The following is a 16,268-nucleotide window of genomic DNA, read 5'->3' as shown; positions in this document are numbered from 1 at the left end:
AGGAAGCAGAGGACTTTCCCATGTGACCCCTGCAGCAGTACTGTTGTTTCCAAACCTTTTCTTCCAGGTCGTTTCCTGTTGAAGTTCATCCAGAGGATGGCAGAGAGACACTGGTGTGCGGTGCCGGTGCTGTTCCTCTCCAGGGCTTTGGCAAGCATGCCCAGATGTAAGGCCCTGGGTGGAGAAGGGCTTTTAGCCCTCAGGTAATTTACACAACTGTATGTTCATTTATTTGCTATGACTCAGTTCATATAGCTCTGTGTAAGAAAAACTGATATTTTTTTCATGTAAATAACTAATTGAACATATTTTGTTTAATGAAGTGCTATTTTGAATATATTCCATAATGTATGCACTTAGGTGTTGGCCACTTTTAAATAATTATATTGATTGCTAATTTTTTAAAAATTGTATGGATAAGTAGGAAAAATTAAGGACAAATATCAAGTCATGATATCAATTAGAAAGTATTTAAGAATATATGAAATTCTTACTTTGAGAACGCTTGCATTTAAGTATATTTTTGTTTTATTTTTTTCTTTGAGACAGATTCTCATTGTGTAACCCAGGCTGGCTTCTGATTCCCAACAATCCTCCCGTCTCACTTTCCCAAGTGCTGGAATTACAGGCACGAGGTACCATGCCTAGCTTTTTCTTATTCAAAGAGATTGGGTTCATATTAAAATTGAACTCTGTCTGGGTGTGGTGGCTCACACGTGTAACTCCAGTACTTAAGAAAATGATTGAGGAGGCGCACAAGCCTGAGGCCGGTCTTGGCTAGAGAGAAGTCGAGGTCAGTGTGGATTGCGTACTGAGACTATCTCAAATAAAAAAGAAATAGAAATTGTACTCTGTGTACGATCACAGTGGAAACCGGCCATGCAGCCCTTCTGGTGATGGCCATTCCTGGCGATGGTCACTCCTTGTACTGATCACTTCTAGTGATAATCACTTCTGGTGACAGTTACTCCTGGTGCTGGCCACTCCTGGTGACAGTCACTCCTGGCGGTGGCTACTCCTGGTGACAGTCACTCCTGGTGATGATCATTTTGTACGTCGGAGGTTGTAGGCAGTGTAAGTGATTGTGAGTGCTCAGACTTCTAGTGCCTACCTGTGTTCTTGCTTTGAACCAGGGACGTTCTCCAGTGCACCATGATTACACACCAGGTCCTCCTGAGAGGGGCAGCACAGTGCTATCTTCTGCAGACAGCCATGCGTCTGGTGGACGTGGTGAGTGTGCCTGTCTGTACGCCCGTTTGCAAGTCTTTCTCAGGGAGTACCAGTGGACTTGGGGATGATTGACATCGTCCTAGGTGACAGAAATGGCATAGTGTGCAGGAAGTGTTGGCTCTTGTAGTGTGGTTGGGTTGTGCTGAACAGTGTTCTTGCTATCTGGGGCTCAGGAATGTCAACCTTTGTTAGGCCTGGGCTGCTGTAGAACCAGGTCCCAGGACAAAACCTGAGCCTCCAGTCAACTTCCCTGGGAGCCTTTCTAGTGTATTCTCACAGCCCAGTAAAGGGACCAGGCTATCCTGGGTGACTCACAAGGAGAGGAGCTTGTGGACACAGGGTCCCAAGGAAAATACCAAGATACAGAGTCAGCACACCGCTGTGCTGGACAGAGCAGGGGACATGAGGCGTCTGTGTATGTTATGGGGTCCCTGTTTAACTTTGGGTTCTGTGTTGTCATCTAAAGAAATGCATATGCCATGTTCCAATAGGACCTCACTTAACCCAGGAGCTGTGTGTGTGTCTGTCAACCTGGCCTGATATAGAATCTTTATTCAGAATCTGTGACCTTTGGGCTGATGAACCGCTGTTTTTGCTTCAGTTGGAGATTCTTTTTGTTATTTTTAAAGAATCATTTTTTATTCACGGGAATTTGTTTTTTCTTGAGAGTATGTTTTTTTTAAAGATTATATTTATCTTTTCTCTAAGATGCTGCCTAATTTTAAAGAAAACATGTATTTTTAAAATGTTACCCACTCTCGAGGCAGAATTGCCTTGAGTTTGAGACCAACCTGGACTAGATTATTCAGTTCAGGCTAGTCAAGACACACACACGCTCTCTCTCTCTCTCTCTCTCTCTCTCTCTCTCTCTCTCTCTCTTACACACACACACACACACACACACACACACACACGTATGGAGGCAGATGTCTTCTGTTTCGCTCCACTTACTGAGGCAGGGTCTCTTGCCAAACCCAGACCTCGCTGATTCCCACTAGTCTGCCTGCCCGGCATTGCCTGGGATTCCCCCATCTCTGCCTCACAAGCACTAGGATTACAGATAGACACCAATGCTGTCCAGTTCTGGAACTGAAGTCTGGTCCTCACTGAGCACGGCTGTGTGCACTGAGCCTCTTCCCAGCTCCTGTTCTTTTGTGGAAACAATGTAACTTCCTGTATCTTAAGTGATGACTTGCTACTTCAGTTGACTTGCTGTTTCCACCCAGCTTTCCTGTTACCCCAAACGTTTAAACTGAGCTTTCTCTGCCTAGGAGAAAGTGTCTCTTTCTGATGTCTCCGCCTTTCTCATGTCTCTGAGACAAGAGGAGTCCTTGGCACGAGGGACCAAATTGTGGACAGAGGTGAGCCGCCAGTCCGCTGTTGAAGCTCTGTAGAAGCCCCCCCCATCACTAACCACTATGAAAATGCAATAATTGCTTCACCAGAAGTTTGAGATTCCCTTACACTGGGTTCTGAGTGGTCCTCTCCAGCTAATACAGTTCCGAAGACAGGAACCACGCATGGGAATTTATATTCGTCAGTACTGCTCCACACCAGTGAATGATGGCTTCATAGGATTGGACCAAGTTCTTGTATCTGATGATTTAGACTCAGTTTATGTGGAAGACAAGATTGGCTCAGGGAAATTAGAAACGCTTTGTTCTGTTGCATTTTAAGAATAAACTAACCCTGCTATGGTTTTCCTGTCCAGCTCTGTGACTGGCTGCGTGTCAACGAAAAATACTTCAGACAGTCCTCAATTGGTGGCTCTGAGGGACATAAGACATCGTTAAATGCTTACGTGAAAAACCTAGTTCAGGAGTTCGTGAAGTCTCCTGGTTGGGAAAGTAAGTCTGAACTCCTTTAGGGGGTGGCAGAATGTGTCATCAGCAGCTTTCAGGTTGATGTGTGTGCCTAAGCAGCTGTGCAGTGCGAGTCTGAGCTTCAGCCACAAGAGCAGAATCGCTCCCTCCTGGCTTCCTGGGTTCTGAGACTTGAGGGAGGAACTGCTCAACTCCCAGAGCAGGAAGTGGGCCCAATTAGTTAGTCCATGAACTTGTCCCACAGGGAGGGCAGTGTGTGTGGGTCTCTAGGATGCACCTGGGTTTATTTTTCAGGCGTTAGAAGCATTGTGTTTACTGTAAACTGATGGAAACCAGTTCATTGATCTGATTGACATGTGAGCAGTGTGTTTGTGTGTGTGTGTGCGTGTGTACATGTGCGTGTGTGGAGGCTGGGGCTTGACTTCAGGTGATCCCTCAGTTGCTCTCCACCTGGTGCTTGCTGATTGACGGGCTAGTCTAGCTGGCCCGCTTGTGCCCGGGATCTGCTGTCCCTGTTCCTGAGCGCTGAGGTTCAGGTGGACCGTCACTCCTGCCAGCTTTATGCGGGCACTGGGATCTGAACTGCAAACTCATCCTCATCTCTTCCGAGCTAAGGCTCTGACCCCAGGCCATCGCTCCAGCACCCTCCCCCCTCAAGCCCGTTTCAGAGAGCATACTATTGGAAGGGTTGTTTTGCCGTGTGTGTGTGTGTGTGTGTGTGTGTGTGTGTGTTATTTTCATCACACACTGGTGAAGACCATTTTTCTTCTTCTCCTTTCGTGTTTTCTTTTGCTTTTGATGTGGTTCTGGGGTGGCCTTGGGCATGCTTGGCAGGTGCTCTGCCACTGAGCCCCACTCCTGGCAGAAACCACTTTTGCAAATATCTTTGGAGAAAACCTGTCAGCCTGCAGGAGGGAAGAATTCAAAGAGTCTCATTAATTAGGATTTATTTTACATTTCTGATGCTTCCTCTTCATTAAGGTCCTTAGCCATGATTTGGGGAAACTGTGCCTTTGAATTGAGCACATCTGAAATTCCCTGCCTTTGTCTCAGATCCTCTCATTTCATCCAATTCCTCTCATCTGATCCAGGATGGGTCTTAACTAAGGGTGATTAGCCTTTGAGAGCTCAGGTCTGTCCATCAGCTCAGCTTTTTCTCCTCAGTGTTTCCTCTCTGTTTTCAAGTGCATTTCTCTGTACCTGGGAGCATCTTGGGTGAGACCTGCCGCTAAAGTCAAACCTTTATTGCTGCTAGTGCAATCACACACGCAGCTCCAGTGGGTCTGAGGCTGCCCAGCCCTGGTGCCTCACCCCTTCCATCCAGGGCCAGGGGTCATCTGGAAGTTTCCGCCTAGCAGGGCTTGCTCTGACTGCTTCCCTTGTTCCTCCTTTTGGTTCCTTACGGTTCCCATTTTGGAAGTCCCTCCTCCCCCAGGTGCACGCACCCTCAGAGGCCTCCATTGTCTCTAGGACAAAAGCAAAGCTCCCTGAATGTCCTGCCAAGTGTCTGAGTCTCTCCAATAGGTCAGTCACCTCGTTTTCTGCCGTTCTTTCTCGCAAACATGCACCCTTCTGTTGACTGCTCTCCTGGCGGGATCGTCCACACATTCTTGTGTACGGACAATTCTCGTCCCCTTCACTCAGCTTATTCTTCTCAGCTCTTCCGGAGCGTACGCCCCAGCTGCAGACACCTCTCCCCAGTGCGGCCCTCGCTCTAATTACAGCTCTGGTGTTCGTGGCTGAATGCTTTCTGTGTTCTGGGAGCCACGTCTGTCATGGTCAAGCGGATCTCTTCACACAGCAGGGACAAGGAGTTGTTTTTATTGTCTTTAACCATGGTGCATAATAATCTTTTTCTAATGACGTAATAAGGACCAGGAATAATAAGCATGATAATGGTTCGGGTCATCATTTTTGAAGGATGTTAGTGAATGCCTTCTAATTTTTTTTTAAATTTCAATAATGTGTGTGTGTGCATGTGTGTGTCCGTGTGTGTGTATGTACACCACAACACTCATTTGGAGGTCAGAAGACAACTTTAGGGCTTTTCTCTCTCCATGTAGGTCCTGGGTTTGAACTAGGTCATCAGGCGTGGCTACAAGCACTTTCACCCACTGAACTACTTCTCAGGCCCCCAGGAATGCTTCTTGAGCTGTAACTTTTGTTATCCCAGCAGGAGAAAGCGGCTTCATGCCAGACTGGTTTGAAGCCAGGCTGACCTCTCTGATGGTTCTGCTGGCTGTGGACGTGGAAGAAATGAAGACCCAATTCAGGTCTCTGTTCCTTCAGTGCTAACGGTGGGGAGGCTAATAAGGTTTATCATGGGTGCTTGGGCTTCTCAGTGGCTGGTAGAGTCACTGACAAAGGCCCGATTTAGAACACTGGTCATACGCAAGAGATGTTTGATTTAACAGCGGGCTAATAGAAGTAGGGCCGCTTAGTGCTTGCAGGTTGGTAATTAAATGTCAAAATTACAATCTGATATTAAATTAGAGGATATAGACGCTTACTGTTTTATACTGCTATTAGAAAGGTAGATGCTACGATCTCAGTGCACATTGTAAAGTGCGTGGCATAAACAAGACTGGTGGTTGGGATGCAGTGGCCTCCGAGCGTGAAGTAACGTGTGTGACCCCTGAGCTAACTGTCTGTGAGAGTGTTAGCTGGGGAATGGCCGTGCTTTTGAGGTGATTGACGTGGGCGTTCTTTCACCGGCTAGGGAAAAGCAGAGGACTCAGAATGTGTTGAGGATCTTCTTAGACCCCCTGCTGGATGCTCTGGGGAAGCTCGGCATCAACGCCTACATGCCCTTGCTGAGGACTGACAGATGCCTCCAGCTGCTGGTGAAGTTGCTGCGTTCTTGTGTGCCAAGAGGTTCCAGTGGCCAGGATGGTGAGGACGACTGGGCTCTGGGGCGCCTTGCTGGGGGTGTTGCTGGTGTTGAGACTGAGAGGAAGCTCCTAATGTCTTATGCAAGAATCAGTTCTTCCCATGCATATACTGAGCAGCTAGCTCCCAGTGTTGCCGGGAATGCCGTGGGGTGTCCATCTGATAACTTGGGAGGGTTGTTTACAATCATTAGAATGTGGTTTTATCTATTTTTCATGTGTGTGAGGCGTGTGCATGTGTGCACACCTGTCTGTGTGAGTGTGTTCATGTGGAGGCCAGAGGTTGACATAGGGTGTTCTCTCTATTGCTGCCAATCTTACTCCCTTAGCCAGAGCCTCTTCACTGAACCCAGAGCTGTTTCGGCTGGACAGGCTGGTCAGCCCCTGGGGTCCTCTTGCCTCCGTCCCATCTCCACCTTCCCTCATGCTGGGCTTACAGACAAGAACCCCTACACCCGCTTTTAAATAGATCCAACTCAGGCCCTCGTGTTTGCATGGCATGAGGTTTACCATTGGGCCATCCTCCCACCCCTGCTGGTTTTTAAAAGCTGTTTATTTTGTATGTGTGTGTGGGTATATGCAGTTCTGCGCATGCCATGGCACTCACAGAAATCAGAAGTCAGTTCTCTCCCACCACGTGGGTCCTGGGGATGGTCTCTTTTTTTGGATTTTCAAGACAAGGTTTCTTTGGAGTGCCTGTCCTGGAACTAGGGCTTGTAGACCAGAACTCACAGAGATCTGCCTGCCTCTGCCTCCCGAGTGCTGGGATTAAAGGTGTGCGCCACCACAGTTTGGCCGGGATGGTCTTATATTATCAGGCTTGGTGGCACATACCTTTACCCACTGAGCCATTTCAGCAGTCCGAGTGTGTGTGTGTGTGTGTGTGTGTGTGTGTGTGTGTGTGTGTGTGTGTTCTTTAACACTGTACTGATCTACTACTGTTCATGGAAGTGTCTCCTGTCGTTCAGGCGCCACATAGGCAAGAATGACCTTGAACTTCCCATCCTTCCGCCTTAACCTCCTGAGAGCTTGGCAATCATGATCCTCTTGATAGGATCCTGGGATGGAACTCAGAGCATCCTGCATGCTAGGCAAGCACTCTGCTAGCCAAGCTATACCCCCGACCCGTGAGGCTCTTTTAGATTTTCAACCTAAATGACCGACCTGTATGAAATCTGTGCATACTTAACACATTCAGCTCCGCACTTTGGGGTTTGGCCGTACCTGCCACCTCCCCGGGTTTCCTGTTACCCTGCCACTGCTGTCGTCTGTAATTCTAGCCGTTCGCCCTAGTCTGCCCCCTTATGTTCTAAGGCTGTGTGTAGTAAGCAGCTGTCAGGCTCTACCCTGCTCTGACTCCGAGACTTAACCGTGTAGCTGTGGCCCGTGCTTCACCCGTGGTTTGTCTTTTCTCTGCTGTCCTCTCTGTTCTCCGCAAGCTTTTTCATTTCTAATATTTATTTATTTATTATTATGTATACAATATTCTGTCTGTGTATATGCCTGCAGGCCAGAAGAAGGCACCAGACCTCATTACAGATGGTTGTGAGCCACAATGTGGTTGCTGGGAATTGAACTCAGAACCTTTGGAAGAGCAGACAATGCTCTTAACCGCTGAGCCATCTCTCCAGCCCAAGCTCTTCACTTCCATGGACTCTTGTTGCTTTTGACTTTGCTGTCTGTGCTTTGTGGCCATATAGAGAATGGCTATGGGGTGTGAAGCTGAACTTCCCCTGTGTTTTCTTCTAATAGTTTTATGGTTTAGGGACTTATTAAGCACCTTAGTGCTTTTGTGCATGTGCTCTGGTCCATTCTGCACCAGCACCTGGCTTCCATTCAGGGAAGACTCCCTTGGCCCATGGTGCCCTCTTTACAGTGGTTGAAGATTAGTTGATGTGAACACAGGCTAACGTTTTCTTGCCCTGGGGTCCTGCAGAGATGGTGATTACGGTAAGAAGTCACTGTGTCTTTTTCATATAACACATTTCTAAAGTCCACCCAGTGTCCTTGTGCTGGGACTGTGGTGTGGCATCCTGGGCTCTAGTGACTGCCTTTCTGTCCAACAGTTGTACCGGCGCTGGTATGGTTTGTACTTCTGTCGGGTTAATAAGACACGGTCTCCCCACAGATGAGGTGTCCACCGTCCTCCAGACCTCCGTCCTGTCTGCTGCCGAGAGCGTGGCTCAGTTTGTGCTCAGGAGACTTACCATGAACGAGCTGCAGAGTGTAAGGAGCTTTGGGCTTCGGGAGCTTTCTCTTGCAGGCTGTCACTGCTCTGGCTTTCCCTCGTCCACACTCAGTGGACATTTCTGTAGTGTGAGGGTTTTCCAGAGGCCACTCTGGGAAGTTCCTGTCCCTTCCCTGCTAGCTCTTTGGAATTAGGACATTCCTCCCTCCCCTGAGGACTGATGTCAGTGGTAACTAAGGCCCTGAAGGGCCATCCCTGGCATGGAAGAGCCAGAGAAACTGGGTATCTGCACGAGGCCTGTGTAAGCAGGTGCCCTGGGCCCGTCATCATCTGACACGGAGTGGGGAGGGCTTGCGAGGCTGCCTCTTCCTGAGGCTGTTTATTAAGTAGACAGTTGCTAGGGGAAGGAGAGATATTTTCTTCAGGGGTGTAGCCACTGGGAAGTTGCCCACTTTGTAAGCAATCCCTCATGCGTGCGTCGGTGAGCAACCTCCCCCGCCTGCTCCAGAGGCAGCAGAAGAGGTGGTTGGAAGGAGGAGGCCACTGGGAGTGGTGAGAAGACTGGAGAAAAATTGTGGTGACCACACAAAATTCATTATACAGAAATGAAAATACAGATACCATTGCTGCGTATATTAATATGTGTTTTAAAAAAGAAAGAATTCATGGACGAGTTTCTGCCTCCCAGGGCTTCCTAGTTGCCAAGGGTTCCCATGCTGTGCTGTGAAAGGTGCCATCAGGTTCTGGACGAGTCCAGACTGCAAAGGAGGACATCCTTAGCCTGCGTGGAGATGTTCTGGGAACCGCGTAGTGCATTGGCTTTCTCTTTAGTGCCTTTGTTCGTGCATTTACATGCAGGGATTGCTTCCTCTCTGAATTGTGCTTGTGTGAAAGTTTAAAAAAAAGAAAAAGAAAATTAAAAAGGAAGGAAAGAAGGAAGGAAAGAAAGAAGGAAAGAAGGAAAAGAAAAGGGGTCACTAGTGAAAAAAGATTAAGACCTAGCTTAGGGTATTCAAACCAGCAGAAGGAAGGAGGGATGGAGGAACAGAGGAGGGCAGGAGGGAGTGGAAAGAGAGGGGTAACAGGTCCCGCTGTTCTTGTGTGTCCTGACTTTTGTTGTAGGTGGCAGATCTGGACCGCTGCCAGCTATACCTGACGGTGTTGGCTGAACTTACGAGTCTCCAGGTGAAGCTGGGCTGGAAAGCAGGCAACCCCATCAGCCGAATCATCTCTCCTTTGAAAAATGCATGCATTCACCATCTGCAGGGGGCTGAGGATGAACAGGTAATCCTCCTGGGCTGAAGGTGTGTGGTTATGTCCAGCCAGTAATACCTATTTGATTGCTCCATGATGTTTTGCAATTATAAAAGGATTTTATGAAATTTGATTGTTAAGATCCTGCCTCCAGGAAATACTGTAGAGTTGGGACACATCGAAGCTGTAATGGAGATCTGTTACCCCTCTCTCTCCACTCCCTCCTTCCCTTCCTTTCTTCCTTCCCTCCTCTGTTCCTCCATCCCTCCTTCCTTCTGCTGGTTTGAATACCCTAAGCTAGGTCTTAATCTTTTTTCACTAGTGACCCCTTTTCTTTTCCTTCTTTCCTTCTTTCTTTCCTTCCTTCCTTTTTAATTTTCTTTTTCTTTTTTTTTAAACTTTATTTATTATGTATACAGTGTTCTGCCTACATCTGTGCCTACAGGCCAGAAGAGGGCACCAGATCTCAATACGGTTGGTTGTGAGCCACCATGTGGGTGCTTGAAATTGAACTCAGGACCTCTGGAAGAACAGTCAGTGTTCTTAACCGCTGAGCCATCTCTCCAGCTCCCCTTTTTAATTTTCAAGACAGGATTTTTCTGTGTAGCCCTGGCTGTCCTGGAACTAGCTCTGTAAACCAGGCTGGCCTCGAACTCAGAGATCCACCCGCCTCTGCTTTCTGAGTGCTGGGATTACAGGGTTGCACCGCCACTGCCAGGCTTCTTCACCTGTGATTCCTTTTCACTGAAGAAACTTTTTCATGAACCTTGGGTTAGAGGTCTAAAAAAATGGGACCACAAATTAAGCATCTGCAGTTAATAAATTGTAAAGAAATCGATTTTAAAACAGTTTTTTTGGTATGCATATAGTTTAGTCTTTATTAAAGAAGAAAGCAAAGGGTCTACTAGTGAGGTGACTGTGCTTGTTTATCTAACTGTGTAATGCAGAGATACACTGGTTTATGCTCACATGCTGAGGAGCCACTGTAGGGACACATGCAAGTCTTTGTTTTCTGTACCTGAGCCGATGCTTCTGTAAGAGCTGGAAACTGTACACACAATATCGCTTCTAAGATACAGAGTCTCAGTGTGGGCCCAGTGTGCCTGCAGCACTCACTGGCTCTGTATCATGAAGTAAAGGAGAGAGTGCTGTGTGTGCAGAACTAGAACCACCGTGAGGTCCACAGTCGGTACCATCAACACCGTGAGGTCCACAGTCAGTACCATCAACACCGTGAGGTCCACAGTCAGTACCATCAACACCGTGAGGTCCACAGTCGGTATGGACAGGCACAGCCATCAACACTGTGAGGTCTACAGTCAGTACCATCAACACCGTGAGGTCCACAGTCGGTACGGACAGGCACAGCCATCAACACCTTAGACTCATCACATGTTTGATTCTCAATTAATTTTGAGTCACTGTGCATTCAAACCCCTCTGATGATTGCCAGCTCTTTCATGATCCCACCTTATGCTGCATTACACTCGTGGGGTCACAGCCTATAGTTCAGGATGCCTTTGTGCTGGGCGTGTGTGGCCCAGACAGACCTTGAACTCGCGCTCCTCCTCCCTCAGCCTCCTGAGCTGCTGGGTTCCTCCATCTTCATACCCAGCAGTTTTTCAGTCTTAAGTCACTTCAGACGCGGGAGGTGACCCAGGTCGTCTGCGCACACTGGCCCGGGACAGGATGTTTCATCAATCTTAGATCTCAGCCGCTGTGCTCGGCTTCCTCCCTTGGTCTCCAGGCCAGTCGTCCACCCACGTGCCCTGGGCTGCAGCTGCCTCAGGCGACCACTTAGAGTTTCCTGTCACAAGTCTGTGCTCTTTACTCACCTGGCAGGTGACTGAGGGAAGGGTTCTTTCCTACTTAGCATTTAAGAGAGAAGTGTTAGGGTGTTAAGATATAAAGGCTCCTTGTCTTAACAACTTCACAGCAGACCAGGAAGTAAAGAGCTCTTACCAGTACCATCTTCAAGGCCAACCCCCTAGTGACCCACCCCTACTAACTAGGATTCCGGACCTCGTGTTCATTTGAGCCTGGGCAGCTTTATACTTTGGCCGTAGTACCTGCTACCTGAGGCTTCTATCTGGCTTGACCCTTCCAGGAGAGGGAACAGTAGCCTCCGCTGGATCAGGGTCTCTCCTTCCTTCCTTCCCGATGCCCCTCAAGCCTACACGGTGGTGTTTATTTCCTTTATTATCTTATTATTTTTATTATTATTCATAGTTTGTGTTGTGATTTACGCAGCTACGTCTGCACTGGATTTTAGCACCCATAGGCATTTCTTAAACAGAAAGGCAGGGTGGTTAAAAGCCCAGCTTCAGTGGCTGTCTCCTGGGTTCGAACCCTGACGAGGCCGGGGCCATGTTACTCACTGGCAGCTGATGGGTTGTAGAGGGTGAATTTGCCTTTTCCATGCTGAGTGCTAACTGCCTTTCTAAACTAGCAGAGGCATACACTTGAACTTCTTTTGTTCCACTGACATTCGGCAACAGCAAGAAGGGAGGCTGGGTATGAGGTGTTTGTTGCGGTCTTGCCCGGTTGCCTCAGACTGAGATTCTGTCCCCTGCAGGAGCCAACCCTGGGTTGTCAGGTGCAGAGAGCGGTCAGCATGGCTACCCTGGCAGCTCTGTGTGCGGCTGTGGACCGGCACCCAGTGCTGCAGCTGGATTCTGCCGATGCCGAGCCCATGGACAGGTTCCTGTCAGCTCTCCCACTCAATCAGATGCTGAAGAAGCCCCGCTCAGAGGAGCAAAACAGCTGTGTGCATCCCTTGGAGAACGGCAGGTGAATGAGGAACGTTTTTGTTAAGGTTTAACAGTCTGGTTTTGTACAGTCGTGGTCATTAGTGATCCCTGGTGGCGCTTGTGGTGTAGCGGAGTTGGGGAGATGAGGCTCCATTTTGGTTGAGAGTGCACCATTCATTAGGTTCTTCATCTCCCGTGCCAGACACCTGCTGACTGACTTTGCTGACTTAGTTTACAGCAAGTCTTTCAAGGCTGTGGAAATGCCTTTCAGAAAAGTTAAGTCTGTGGGGTCGCTCTAGTGTTTAGTGGGCAGGCTGTTTGTACACATACCCTTTGTCTTGCTGTGACAGTGTTGGAACCTGGGTGGCACATAAGGAAACACGTGATTTTGGGGACTGAAAAGCCTGTAAATGTGGCACCAGCGTCTACCCGGATCATGGTGTTTTACCTCCCGATGGAAAAGTTGGCAGAGCCCCCACCTCCCAGTTTCCTCCCTCCCAGCTGTCGCAGGATTTGCAGGAGCTAGACCACTTTCAAACCACCCATCTGCTTTGCCTCTGTAAGGCACAGTGCCACGTTCCTAGGAAGTGAAGACGAATCTGGGAAAGTCTGTGACTCGGTGTTTTCTCTTTTAAAAATCTCAGTGCTTTTGAAGAATCGCCATCTTCTCAAGGATGGGGGAAAATAGTGGCCCAGTATCTGCACGATCAGTGGGTCTGCCTCTGCTGGCTGCTGAGGAAACACCGCCTCCTTATCCCAGCCATGGAAAGTGACACGCTGGAGTGCCGTCTCCCTGCTGTCCAGATGCCCGTGCAGACCCTGCGGTCGGCTCTGGATGTCCTCACCGTCCTCCCCGCCGGCCGCATCTTACCTGTGTTCCGCTGCATGGAGATGCTGGTTCCCAAGGTGAGACGGAGAGAAAGGAGGTCCGGGTGATGGAGAAGCAGCAGCCTTTCTGGGGCTGACCACTGAGTGTTTTCACCCCTTCCGCCAGCTCCTGACTTCTGAGGAGTCGCTCTGCATAGAATCTTTTGACATGGCTTGGAAAACGGTATCTTCCTTGAGCAGCACCCAGCTGACGTTCTGGCCTAACTTAAAAGCTTTCGTCCACTTTGTTTTCAATAATGAAATTCTTACCGTTGCTGCAAAACTCAAGGGCCAGGCGTACTTCAGGATCAAGAAGGTAACTCTTTTCTCTTTGCGTTTTGGACAGTCTGTAGACGGTGAAACTATGCACTAGGACCGTTCTGTTTTCAGAACGCCTTCCTGCATGAGATGAAACATGACAGCAGCGGGAGGCTCAGGATGGGGCTTGGCTCCCACCTGCTCTGCTGTGACCGGAGAGTCATAGACAGGACTTGAGGAGAGGGTGGCTCTGGCTCAGTTTCAGGGGCTATAATCCTTTGTGACAGGGAAGGAATGTGGCTATTCCCTCTGTAGTGGAAGGAGAGGGAAGCAGCCACTCCTGACAGATTAGTGCACCGGGAAGCAGAGAACAGCTGAAGCAGGGCCAGTCTAGCTGTCCTCCTCCATAGAACCTTTCAGAACATCACCACCAGGTGGACAAAGGGGCCGTAACCCATGAGCCTGTGGGGCACACTTCACACTCAGACACAGCTCTTCCCACCCTGTTCAAACAGGGTGTAAGCCCCTGAGTCACAGTTGAGTGTGGCAGCGAATACTTTAATCTCAACACCCAGGAGGCAGAGGCCGGTGGATCTCTACGTTTGTGACCAATCTGGTCTACATATTGAGTTTCAGGCCAGCCAGAGCTACATAGTGAGGCATGGTCTCAAGACAAATGAGCCACCACCACCACCAAAATCAAACTTGATTCATTTGGCAAGTTAAGGATGGGGAACTCAGGAGGCGGAACTCCCAGAAGCCTTGTTCCTCCTGGAATGGCAGGAGCATGGCGCGGAGCCGAGCTGGTGCAGAGCCGAGCTGGTGTGCTTTGACACTGGCAGGGACTGGCGGGGCGTGGTGTTTGCCCTTGCTCTCCTGTGAGAAATACAGGGATTGAAAGTCCTTTGTTTTTAGAGGTATGGACAACCCCTGCACTGAGGCTTCCCCATTCACAGATCAGACAATAAGCAGGAACATTTGAGGGCCGGAGAGAAGGCTCAGTGGGTAAAGACGCTTGCCTCCGAGTCTGGAAACCTGAGTTGGGTTCCACCCACCTGGTAAAAGTTGGGAGCAGCTTCTGAACGCTATCCTCTGCCTTCTACATCTATCCTGCGGTGTTTGTGTACCCCGCCCAAAAGAAATGAATGTGAAAAAATTTAAAGAACATTTAAAAAAAGAATATTTTAAAAAATTGCATCAGTACTGCCTTTTTGTTGTTTATGACCCATCTTTACACTGTATTAGATGTTAGCAGTCATCAGCGATCACTAGGAGCAGGCGTCAGCCTTCGGGTACTACAGCATGACATCAGTCTGCAGACATGTTGGGTATGTGTGACTCTCCTAGACCAGCTGCAGCCGTGGGTCCAGGCTGCATGTCTGATCTAAAGTAGCCATAATGTTCCCACATGGAGGCTCCATTCAGACTACACACCGCTTTACACCAGCAGGGCTTGAAGCCTTTGTCAGTTTTGCTGTCCAGGGCATTCCAGAGCAGTTTCCCAGGCCTGTGAGGGGTGACTGTACTCCTTCAACAGGGAGGATAACCCAATGGGATTCCATCTTGCTGGAGACTCAGGTTGATTCCGGTTCCTGCTCTTGACGCCTGCTGCCTCTCCTGCCCTTCTGTCACTGTGGGAAGGCGGAGACTGTGCTCTTGCCCACTGGAGCACTGAGATCCTGTTTTTGCAGGGAGGGGCTGCTTTCGTCTTCTGTGTCCTTGGCGCATGTCTGTCCTGGAGAGCTCTGGGTGGATGGCCTGGCCAGGAAGACTGGACTTAACACACACTCTTGAAACACTAAATTTATCACACAACTTCCATTTACCATGTCATTAAGTAAATACATTGCATATAAAAAGAAAATACTCCCCAGCGGTCCTGAGAGTTTTGCTTTCGATGTTGGAACCCCTTTGTATGTTGACATCAAACTCTGTATGTATTCTCTAGTGAGTGCACAGTTTGGGGCCCGGCTGGGTGTTACTTCTCTCATGGCTATGACCAAATGCCTGGCACAGACCAATGCGGTGGGGAAGGCATGGCAGCAGAGACACGAGGCAGCTGGTCACGTGGCATCCACAGTCAGGAAACAGAGGGATAAATGCCAGCGCTCTGCTCGCTTCCTCCTTTTGATCCAGCCTTTGACCCCAGCCTGCAGAGCACCGCCACCACATTCAGCGTGGATCTTTGTCTTCACTGAAATGTCTCTGGACGAAACATCCCTGTAGGCACTCACTGACACGTGTCTCCTCATCTACATCTGCCAAGCTGACTTTAAGATTAACCGTCCCAGGCCAGAGGTTTATTTCTTTAGGAACCACCATCAGAAGGATTGCACTGCTAATTGTAATCACTGTTATGCTGCTGGTTTTCTTTTTAGCTGGCCTGGCCAAAGGTTAACCCGAGTGCTGTGCTTCATTTCAGATTATGTGCGAGATAATCGAAATGTCCTCCATGAAAACAGGGGTCTTCAACATTCTGATTGGTCACTGCTGCCAGTCTTGGGTAGCAGCTTCTTCCGGGGTGTCCCAGGGCTCTCTCTCCAGTGCTAAGGATTACAGTGAACTTGTCCTGGAGGCTTGTGTGTTTGGAACAGTGTTTAGGCGTGATCAGAGGTAAAAATGCTACTGTGTCAGCTTCTCACACGTGGGTGGAGTTAGCGTGTGTGCTGAGCTTTCAGCCAGAAGGTTCTAGTATTAACTTTGGGGCTTTAATATTTTCCTCTCCTGAATCTGTTACTTATTTGTTTTTTTCTTTCCACATTTTTAAGACTTATTCAAGATGTCCAAACTTTCATAGAAAACCTTGGACAAGACTGTGCGGCAAACATCATCATAGAGAAGTAAGTACTGCCCATTTCCTATGTCTCCATGTAAGTGAGACATTCCACTTGACTTAACTTCTATGGCAGTCTTTATTCATAACAGAAAGGGATATTTGTTTTTATTTTATATGTATGGGTAAGTTTTGCCTGCATGAATGTCTGTGTACCATATGCATGCCTAGGGCCCT

General features: G+C 48.7%; 1 protein-coding gene across 4 annotated transcripts in view; it reads left to right on the top strand.

The window, feature by feature from the left end:
- The window catches only part of Tarbp1 (tRNA guanosine 2 -O-methyltransferase TARBP1), a 48,874-nt gene that overhangs the window by 15,887 nt on the left and 16,719 nt on the right, over nucleotides 1-16,268 (top strand). For 3 of the 4 annotated variants that reach the window (XM_085681918.2, XM_085681916.2, XM_085681919.2), the window contains exons 7-19: nucleotides 68-203; nucleotides 1,134-1,230; nucleotides 2,502-2,591; nucleotides 2,942-3,077; nucleotides 5,227-5,326; nucleotides 5,773-5,945; nucleotides 8,070-8,167; nucleotides 9,252-9,413; nucleotides 11,959-12,173; nucleotides 12,778-13,039; nucleotides 13,128-13,316; nucleotides 15,681-15,871; nucleotides 16,027-16,098. In XM_085681918.2, coding sequence (XP_085538044.2) covers nucleotides 68-203; nucleotides 1,134-1,230; nucleotides 2,502-2,591; nucleotides 2,942-3,077; nucleotides 5,227-5,326; nucleotides 5,773-5,945; nucleotides 8,070-8,167; nucleotides 9,252-9,413; nucleotides 11,959-12,173; nucleotides 12,778-13,039; nucleotides 13,128-13,316; nucleotides 15,681-15,871; nucleotides 16,027-16,098 — 1,921 coding nt within the window. The remainder of the gene's footprint in view (nucleotides 1-67; nucleotides 204-1,133; nucleotides 1,231-2,501; nucleotides 2,592-2,941; nucleotides 3,078-5,226; nucleotides 5,327-5,772; nucleotides 5,946-8,069; nucleotides 8,168-9,251; nucleotides 9,414-11,958; nucleotides 12,174-12,777; nucleotides 13,040-13,127; nucleotides 13,317-15,680; nucleotides 15,872-16,026; nucleotides 16,099-16,268) is intronic. The other variant, XM_085681917.2, reaches the window with a different exon arrangement.

Source organism: Myodes glareolus, chromosome 22 (genome assembly GCF_982192425.1).
Source record: "Myodes glareolus chromosome 22, mMyoGla1.1, whole genome shotgun sequence".
NCBI classification, from domain to species: domain Eukaryota; kingdom Metazoa; phylum Chordata; class Mammalia; order Rodentia; family Cricetidae; genus Myodes; species Myodes glareolus.
The sequence above is the reverse complement of the archived record's forward strand: the minus strand, read 5'-3'. Positions and strand labels throughout refer to the sequence as shown.